Genomic DNA, 10288 nt, shown 5'->3' with positions numbered 1-10288 from the left:
TCGCTCAAAAGGATGAGTCCTGGGGGACTGATCTGCTCTGTTGAAAACATGCTTTGTTTTTTTTTTTTTTTTTCCCCTGTCTCTCCTTTTTTTTTTTCCGGTCTGGTTGCTCTGGTTACGGTGGGGGGCGGACCTCAGGTGCTCACCGGGGCTGGGCACCCCGGTCGCTAGATTGTGACGTTATATGTGGGGGCGGGGCGGGAGCGCGAGCGCGGCGGGAGAAAACAATGGCGGTAGTTCCGTCCCCCTGGACTCAGATCCTTGTCTGGGCTTCCAGGACGTGAGTTCTGCCCTGGTCCACAATCGCTGCCCCTCTGGGTCTGCCAGCCGCAGCTTGCGTACTCAGGGATCACCGCTGCTTTCTTGCATGCCCGATGGCTTTTGCGCCGATTTTGCGCCAAACCTTCCCCCGACCTCCGCGCGCCGCCGACCCAAGCCAGCCCTGCACCCGCCAGCTCGTCTTCTCCTACCAGTCCGGATGAACGCGTCTACTTCAACTTCTTGGCTGCCCGACTTCCATTCAGATAAATCCTCTGCCGGATCTGGGTGTTATTCTGATAGTAAATTATTGTTGTAAATTATTGGTTTTCTAATCTTGGTTGTACGAGGAGGTAAGGTGCGTCCACCTATTCCTCCATCTTGCTGGAAGTTCCACCGCTCAGAAAAAGAATTTTAAAAAATGAGGACAGGCTTAGGAACCTCTGGGACAACTTTAAATGTACCAAGATCCCTATCATAGGGATGCCAGGAGAAGAGGAAGAGCAAGAAATTGAAAACTTATTTGAAATAATGATGAAAGAAAACTTCCCTAATTTTGTGAAGGCAATGGACATGCAAGTCCAGGAAGCACAGAGAATCTGAAACAAGTGGGACCCAAAGAGAACCACACCAACATACTACATAATTAAAATGCCAAGGGTTAAAGATAAATAGAGAATCTTAAAAACAACAAGAGAAAAGCAGAGTTACCTACAAAGGAGTTCCCATAAGACTATGAGCTGATTTCTCAAAAGAAGAAAGGTGAACTTTGCAGGCAAGAAGGGACTGGCAAAGTCCCTTCACACTTTTCAGTGTAATGAAAAGCAAGGGCCTACAACCTAGATTACTTTATGCAGCAAAGCTATCATTAGAATCGAAGGGCTGATGAAGTGCCTCCTAGACAAGGTAACAGTAACAGAGTTCATCATCACCAAGTCATTATTAACATGAAATGTTAAAGGGACTTATTTAAGAAAAATATTAAAACTATGAACATTAAAATGGCAATAAATTCACAACTATCAACAACTGAATCTAAAAAAAAAAACAAAGTAAGTAGACAGCTGGAACAGGAACAGAAAAATAAATATAAAGATCACTTGGAGGGTTATCAGCTGGGAGGGGGAAGGAGGAGATGGGGCGAAAAGGTACAGGGATTAAGAAGCCTAATTGGTAGGTACAGAATAGACGGGGAGGTTAAGAATAGTATATAGGAAATGGAGATGCCAAGGAACTCACATGCATGACCCGTGGATATGAACAAAGGAAGGGAATTGCTGGAGGGAAGGGGGTTACTGGGTGGAGGGGAGCAAAGAGGGAAAAATTGGGACTATTGTGATAGCATAATCAATAAAATATATTTTAAAATAAGACTTTCATATGAGCATTAGATAATTGGGCTGTTGTATTGGGTTCCTATGAAGGAAACACAGTTTTTTATACAGATGAAACATACAAGATAGTTCTGTCAGGTCTCTAAGCAATTTTAGCCTGCACCCCTTCTCCCTGACCCTGTTGCTCTGATAAAATTTCTCACTGTGGTGGGTGCATATGACAAATATATCCAAGGTAGAATGTCCTGGTGGTCAGTGTGTCCAGAGTAGCCTGAGATGGTCAGTGCACCCAGGATGATTGATACATATGACATAGTCCATGGATCTAGAGTGTTCATTGTATGTGGACCATCACTATAAGGAGAGTGAGTGGCTCGTTGGTCTGTCCTGACTGATTTGGACATGGACCATTCATTATGTTTATCCTTGATTCTTCCTTGTCAGGAAATCTTCTTTTTCAGGTGCATGGGGTAGTGCAAGGTGTGAAGTGCCGATGGGATATGAGATCTCTTCCCTCCATGGAAGGCCTTCTAGGCTTGTTGAAGAAGCTGGCCCTAGGATCCTGGCTAGGCAGAAAGCTGGCCATAGGAGAAACTCATCACTGCTCAGGTCCTAGTCACCTCCAGGTGGCAGGATCTCCACCCTGATTCCTGTAAGCTTTGCCCAAGGTCAAAGGTGCCTCGATTGCAGGGCCCTTAATTGTGGCCCCTCAAAGTCTTTGGGTAGTGAGAGGCAGAATGAGGCAGAACAGCTGACTAATCATAAACAAGCATTGGAGTTGATGTCTGCATTCTACAACTTACTGGGTAAACTAGTAACTTCATTTCTCTGAGCCTGAGATTCATTACCTGTAGCTCTTGTGCAGTGCTAGCTTACTGCCTGGCATCAGGGTAAACCATCAATAAACTGTATTTTCTATCACATATGCATGTGTATACACACACACACAATTCTATTTATACACTATTTATACATATATATGCATACACATATGTACATAAAATACACACATATAATTTATGTAGGTTTCTCCAAGTATGGGTATGTTTTTCATTTAATTATTGGATGCTTACATATTAACTGGCTGAAATGAATATGAGAAAAATCCCACTCGGTTGAACTCTGGAGTAGAAAACTCGATTTGAATAGGTAGTATTCTCTGGTAAAGCAGAATTCTATATAATAATGCATTTTGTTGCCATTGACAAAACTGGAATATCCTCCCCTTCACGCCCTCTGCCCTTACATAGCCTATCTCCTTACTTTACAGATATCCAGCTAGCCACAAAGATCCTCATCCCTACCTCCTGTGTCTCCAATGCAGATGTCCCAAAACGGATATGCTATGTGACCTATGCAACATTACGTCAAAATTTAAATGACAAATATTTAAACACAAGATTTGTATTTTAATTGTATTTTTTCCACTACTATTTAGTCCCCTTATACTCCCTCCCACCTCACCTCCACAATCACCACTGTTGTCCATGACCATGACTCCTTTCTCCTTTATGCTCAGTCCCTCCACCCGCAACTGCCCCTTCACCCCCAAAGCTGTCATCCTGCTGAGTCTGTCTCTGTTTTGCTTGTTAGTTCATTTTGTTCATTAGATTCCACATGAGTGAAGTCATGTGGTAATTGTCTTTCTCTGACTGGCTTATTTCACTTAGCATAATGTTTTTTAGACATGTTGTCAAGAAGGGTAAAATTTTCTTTTTTATACCCAAGTAATATTCCATTCAATGTAAGATTTCACACAAGAACTTATTTCTCATTTCTTTTCACAAAATGAGTGACTAGACAGCGTTCCTGAGGTAATAACAATCATCCAGAGCTGAGCAGTGATTCCTCATTTAGAAAAAGCTCCTCACAGCCCCTCCCCTCCATAATGCCTCACACTCACCCCAGCTTTCACTCATTGCAGTTCCTTACTTCTCCCCTGGAGGCATTGGACTCTTTTACTCCAGTTCTAACCATCCTGTTGCGTTGAACTCTATTACATCTTAGCCCAGACCTCTAGTACAATTACAGTGCTGTTATGTAAGCCTGATGAAGCACTTTCTAGCACAGAGATGTGAAGTACAGAGGTTCATACAACTTGGCAATACTGCGCAACCTTACTTATCCTTATGTCCCAGTCCTGCCTCACTTGGCACACACATAGCTTCTCTCTGCCTGGGCTCCCTTTCCGGCATCACTAAGCTCAGTTAGCTCTTCCTTAGTCTTTACTTGGCCAGCTGAGTCACTCCCTCTGTGTTCTCTCAAGTATAATCCAGTGATTAATTCCAACAGTTATGTGTAGTGTTATATAATCATATGTCCATCCCCTCCAGGAGATTGAGGCAGGAAAGAGCAAAAACGGTCTCATTCATCTTTGCATCCCCAGAGCCTAAAAGTGCTTGATAAGGAATCCAAGTTATAATTGCATGACATATGCATACTAGGCTCATTTCAGTCAGCTTGAGCTGAATTATGCTGCGGTGCCAAATCTCAGTGGCTTATAAAGCAAAGATTTATTTTTGCATCATGGATTAACTGCATCCTGGCTCCATGTCTTCACCTTAGGTTCCAGGTTGAAAGCCCCATGAGACTGCCAACCTCACTGCAGATAAGAGATTGGTGTCCACATTCTGGCTCCTAAGGCTATTAGGCTTCTGCTCAGAAGTGGCACACTTTATTTCTTCTCACGTTCCATTGGCTAAAGCAAACCATACGCACCAGCATGAAGCCAATGAGGCAAAGATGCAAAACCCTCTTAAAAGGCAAATAGCTTTAACTTGAATAGAATTTACCACATTTGCCATTGCATCCCGTTCACCTTTCTAGGGGCATGGAAATCTGTGGAGCATGTTTCTCAGGCTTCTCTGTCAACTGATTACTCCTAATGGGAAGCCTGCACAGGAGGCCGGGAGTGTCAGGTTGGGGGAAGCCAGGGCACTTGTCCCCCTCCCCATCACAGGGGCTCCTCCTGTGGAGGCTGTGTTTCCTCCTTGGCTCCAGCTCTCACCAGTTGGGCTTGCTAAGGGTTCTGCCTCCGCTGAGTAGCCCGGGACACTACAACTTTAGAGTTAGTCACATACTTTGATCAGTCTCCCAATGTATAGGCTGTGATCTGCTCACATCATCCAGTTGTTTAACAAATAAATTTAAAGAATGTCCATGAAAATATGTGAAAAATGAAGTCGTGGACAGATAAAGTACTTGAGGGAATACAAAATGGGCCAACATGGTGCAGATGAAAAGAAAATGAGCCTGCAGATCATAACTCATAGGTTCAGAAACTTGCTCTGCCACCAACCTACCCAGGCAACACCGTGTTCTCTATTTCCCCCACCAACAAATGGGAGTTACAGTGTTGATAATGGAGTGGTTACAGAGTAGCACAAGGGAGAATGAATATCTGGGAAGACGTATATTGTCGAGTGTGAAAAGCTATACAAATGTTAAATAAATTTACGAGTTATAAGCAGAAAACAACTTTATTTCTATCAAATTAAAAGTATGAATAATCTTCAAGCAAGATAATCAAAATAATCAATAGGACAATTAACAGTTAGAAGAGCATTTACAGGTCAGGTTCAGATACTTTGAATTAAGCACATACACACAAATCAAGCGGGCTGACGACTTTCACACAGAGGGAAAGCACTGACTCATCGTAAACACATGACTTCTGGGAAAGTGGAGCTGACATTTCACAGGACAGTAAACCAAAGAGACAAGCTGTCATTAGGTTAGAGAAGTGATTTGAGCTTGAGAGGGATCACAGTGAAATGCCATTGGAACTCAACAATTTCCCCCCAGAGATCTGTTCATCTCAAAAACAAGAGTATATAAAAATCAGTAGTACAAATTCTCATAAAACTAGAAAAGCTCTCTAAACCCTAACACTTTGGAGCTTACATAAAGACTCAGTCTTCATTTTTCTCCTCTTTTCTTTAAATTAAACATGTCAATTTGTTTTTATTTAGTACACTTCTGACTTTATAGCCAAAGCTTTAAAATAAAGAAAAGAAGGGTTTAATGAAATGGAGTTAGACACACACTAACCCCAGGGAGAATCTTCTAGGTGCACTCTCCTTTGAAAAGTTTTAAACAGGAAATCTTTTATTTCAAAGATACTGAACTTCCTGGAATAGCCTAATTATCACTAAAGGAAGGAAGGAAGGACTATCCACACCATACAAAAACTTTCTCCCTTTTGGAAATGTTTTACCATCTCTGTCTCTTTCTTGTTCTCTCTCTCACACACACACTAGTTGGGGAATTCCCTGAAGCATATACATAATGGCATTTATTTTGGCAAAAGTTGTGCAATTTTTTAAAAGAAAGATAAGGTATGGCATTTATAAAGAATTGCAATTATAATACATCTGAACAGATGCAGGAAGCAGATTTTTCTTCAGAGCTGAAATATGGCTTCATGGTTCCCCGACATCTGTGTGTTGCACACTTCTCCTCTGGAAACCAGACTGGGTCAGTTTTCTATGGAAAGGGCTGATAACTTATGACCAGACCACATTCCTGTATTAAAAGAAATCTCCATTTCTGGGTTCTTCTTTTGAGACACCAATAGACAAGGGAGTTACTAAAAATGGAGGGGAAGAGAGAAGCAATTTGTTCTGTGAACATGACTCTGCCTTATGAATTGCCTCTCTGGCAAAATTAGTTGCAGCAAGAAAAGATACTGTCTGTTAAACGTAAGGTAAGAAATTAAATTCATCAGGTGCATACAGATGCCTCCCAAGATCCCGTAACCCAGGCAGAGTACAGATGAGACATTATGCCCTCCGTCTACACAGTGTGTAACTACCACCAGGACGCATTGAGTGCCCATTTCCTCTCAGCACCAGAGCACCAAAAACAAAGACTCCAGGTGGGAGCAAATACATTGTTTTATCTATTAATGAGAACAGAGAGTGCAAACTAAAGAAGGGTACCAAAAAGGCCCAAGTTTATGTAAACAGGATTATTTCAGTTTTTAAATGCAAGGAGGCAATATAATTGAAATCATATCTATTACCTAGGGTAATTGTTAAGGATTTGATGCATGTAGACAATGCATGTAATGTGCTTAGCATGAAGTAGCAATTACCAGCAACTGCTAGGAATGCCTATACCGTAACACTGGGAAGTCTGTGGTCTTCATGATTTGAGCAAAGACCTCCAACAGGCTGGTAAACTGTTTAGACAAACACCTAAGTCAAATACTAAACTCAGGTTCCAGTGAACTAAATTTGATAAAAGCCCTATTTATGGGTTTGCGCGGGCATCCCTCTACCATTATCCTGTCTCAACAGCAATTTAAGTGGCAGGAAAAGCCACAGCAGCAGCTCTCTCACCCATTGCTATTATCACTTTTTCCCTTCCCTGCCAAAGAGCAGGCACAACCTGGCTAAAGCTAGAGCTCATCTGAACTTGGCTCCTGGAGGGTGATGGGGAGCAATGCTGCGTGAGGCGGGTAAGACAGAAAGCCAGTCTCCCTTGGTTCTGCCAGAGCTATGCATGAGAAGCAGCACTACCAGATCAGATGGTGGGCAAAGGGGTTAACTTGGCATTCAGAATCATATTAAAGTGTGATATAATATAGGGAGATGGTATAAAGTCAGGGTTACCCTGTGTTAGGTGCACAGTCACCATTGGTTCATCTGCCAGCACTTTAAGGAGGGTCAGTTTATTATCAGGGCCTTATTTGGGTTGGCGGTGAGGAGTGACTTATTCCGATCTCAAGAGCTCAGACCTATGTGTGAGCACCATGGCTGAGGGTGGCTGAAAGGTAAAGGTCCCTTTAAGGGCACAAAACCATGGACACAAAAGGGTAAGTGAGGCACATGAGCTCGCCTTCTTCTCAGATTAGCCGGGATTCAAGCCAGCCTACATTGATAGCCTTTCATTTTATTCATAAATTAGTAGTTACAGAGAAGGGCCAAGGGCTCAGATTTTCCTGTAGCAGCTTCCTTTGCTTATGCACAGGGAATAAGAACAGTATCATATAAACCTAAATGTCACCACAGGGAACTCTGTTACATTTGATGTGAGGCTGCTCTTAAATACAAGCAAAACCAAGCAGGTTTGTGTCCTGGGCTGCATGGGACAGGAAACAGGAAGTTAACATCCAAGAGCAAACTCAGGTAGCAGAGTCAGGAAAACCTCAGTGTGAGCCCTGGCTGCACTATTTATGGGCAGCAGGAACCTGGGCAAATCACTTCACATCTGTGACCTTGCCTTTTTCTTTTATAAATGTAGGGTGGTGCCTGTCTCACAGGATGAAATACAGGGCAGGGCAAAAGTAGGCTTCAGTTGCAAGTACACAAAGCACAGTTTATTCTTGTATTATTATTTATTAATTATTGTATTATTTTCCATATAAGCAACTGTACCTACTTCCGTTCCACCCTGTATTTATAAAGGTCCAAAAACTGCATATATCACTCAGTAGGCCTTTGATAAATGGTACTTATTTTATGTTGGCAAGGGTATTAAACACAGCAACATTTTCAAGTCTAAATAAGCCTGTCAGGATAATGGAAAGCAAAATGAATTCAGAGCTGGTTAGAATCACAGACTGTAAGGACAGGTATAAATCTTAAGAGACTATCCAAACTATTTCTGCCTAACAGGGAAGGAACCACGTGTGGATCAGTAGAATGAAAACTAAAAAAAAAAAAAAAAAAAGCTGTTCCTTGAATTTTACTTTTCTCATATTTACTTTTCTAAAAAATTTAATCTTTTTACAAAAAGTTAATCTTTGTCAAAATCATTGAAGGAGTTTGTTGAAGAAAACCAGAAATATATATATATTTTAGGCCACTGAACATGAAACACGCATCATCTTTCAAAGACCACGGAAAAGGTGTTTGTATTTTATTGGTATCGTCTAGCAGAGGGCCCCTCATTGCTGGGCAATCTCAGAAACAGCAAACACTGCTGAGACACACTGAGTGACCCTGACACTGACTGAAGCTGTCTATTTTGCTGGAAGGGAGAAGGAAGAGAGTGAAGGGTGGAGGAGTAGAGTATGGAATCGGGGATCAGGCCATTTCCCATTTTCTATACCTCCGCCCCAAACTCCAAAAGCAATGATTACTCTGAAGTCACTCCCAGGAATAGTAAGGGACCCTTTCTGGGGATAATCACAATGCATGAAGAGGAGTACTTATTGTTAAGGCAGCAGGAATAGATTTCATTGTCCTTCCCAGAGGAGAGCAAGAATTAATTATACAAGGTGGCCACCAAGTCTAGAAACCAAGCAAATCCTTAACAAATGATTTATTGACATTACATTATGATGAATGACAAAATAGTGTTATCTGTATTTTTAGACTTTATGGCCACCCTGTAGAATCTTTGGAATAAAAAAAAAATTAAGATTTTATTTTCTCATAATTGTAAAGCTGTATACATCGTCTAGGCACAGCTAGTGCAACACGTTTCCTCAACCGCACAGGCTCCATTCCCCTTACCAACCACTCACAACATGCGTGGGTCGCTCACGGGAGAAAACACTGTCTGCATCTACATTTAGCAGCATTTTCAAACACATTTTCTTTATCTTGAATAAAAAGTAAACTATTATTTTAGTCAGGTAATTCTGTATGGTGTTATTACATCTATACAGATGATACGATCTTTTAACATTTCTGTAGGTAAATATTTCTTACTTTCTGAGGATTTAAAAAAATCCTCTGAGGATTTTATTTTCGCTCAAAAAAAAAATATAAAGGAATGATGTCCACCCATGAGCGTCAGACCAGCAGTATAAGGAGACCCTCCAAGAGCTCAGGTTCTGGTGCATGAAGTGATTTGACATCACCCCCTAGCTCTCAGCTCTTAGAAAGGAATTTCAGAGGGATAAAAGCAATAAGTATCCATATAATTTAATAGCCTAGGAAGGGAAGAAACAGATGTAAAAAAAAAAAATACAGCCTAATAAACATAGCAGAAGCCAAATCTTTTCATTCCAGGATGTCTGAAAAAGGAGAGACCCTATGGTGCATGGACTCAGAAAAGGAGGTTTTCCTAACAGAAAAAATAAACGTGGATACAGTCACTCAAAATCGAGAGCTATTGGCTTCGACCTCATTGCCTCCAGAGGGGCATATACCAGAGAACGTGGGACAAAGCCCAGGCAACAGCCCTTGGCATTCCCAGGCCTGCTGGTGCTATGGTTCAACAGCCTTTAGGGAGTGGGAAGAACCAGAGAGCACCACCATCAAGGATAAAAAGGCTGCTACTATGGCAACAACATGACTGTCAAAAAACAGCTAGAGCTGGGGATATACACTGTTTGAAATCCAGCCTGCACTGGCTTTCTTGTGAAGGGCTTGGCACATGTGCAGAGACATCTTCAACATGTCTAGATGACCCTTGTTTTGAAAGTCAGAGAGGAGCCTCTTCATTGACTCTTTTTACTTATTAGTTTTTATACCAGATCACCACTTAAACTAGAAAAGACGCAAGCTATCTCAGCTAGCTTCTAATTGAAACACGGCACCAGTACTACACACACAATTGAGAGAATGACCACTTCTCATGGTTCTTCCTCCAGTTGGGCTCAGTATGCTTCTTTGGACTCTATAGGTGTGATCTTGTTCGAGAAAAGCGTGTAAACATAGGGCCAGATTTTGTTAGTCTCCGTTCCGGAAAATTGGTGGAGTACTCCTCGGCTCCTGAAAAACAAAGTGAAACCCACAAAG

The 10288-nt window shown here is 41.8% G+C and overlaps 1 protein-coding gene across 3 annotated transcripts in view; it reads right to left on the bottom strand.

The window, feature by feature from the left end:
• Positions 1–5049: 5049 nt before the first annotated feature.
• AK4 (adenylate kinase 4) overlaps positions 5050–10288 on the bottom strand; it is a 68587-nt gene continuing 63348 nt past the window's right edge. For all 3 annotated transcript variants that reach the window (XM_028513912.2, XM_028513913.2, XM_036026222.1), the window contains one exon: positions 5050–10261. In XM_028513912.2, coding sequence (XP_028369713.1) covers positions 10147–10261 — 115 coding nt within the window. In that variant the 3' untranslated portion in view covers positions 5050–10146. The remainder of the gene's footprint in view (positions 10262–10288) is intronic.

The sequence above is a fragment of the Phyllostomus discolor genome, chromosome 5 (genome assembly GCF_004126475.2).
Source record: "Phyllostomus discolor isolate MPI-MPIP mPhyDis1 chromosome 5, mPhyDis1.pri.v3, whole genome shotgun sequence".
Classification (NCBI taxonomy): domain Eukaryota; kingdom Metazoa; phylum Chordata; class Mammalia; order Chiroptera; family Phyllostomidae; genus Phyllostomus; species Phyllostomus discolor.
This window is presented reverse-complemented; position numbering and strand designations above follow the sequence as displayed.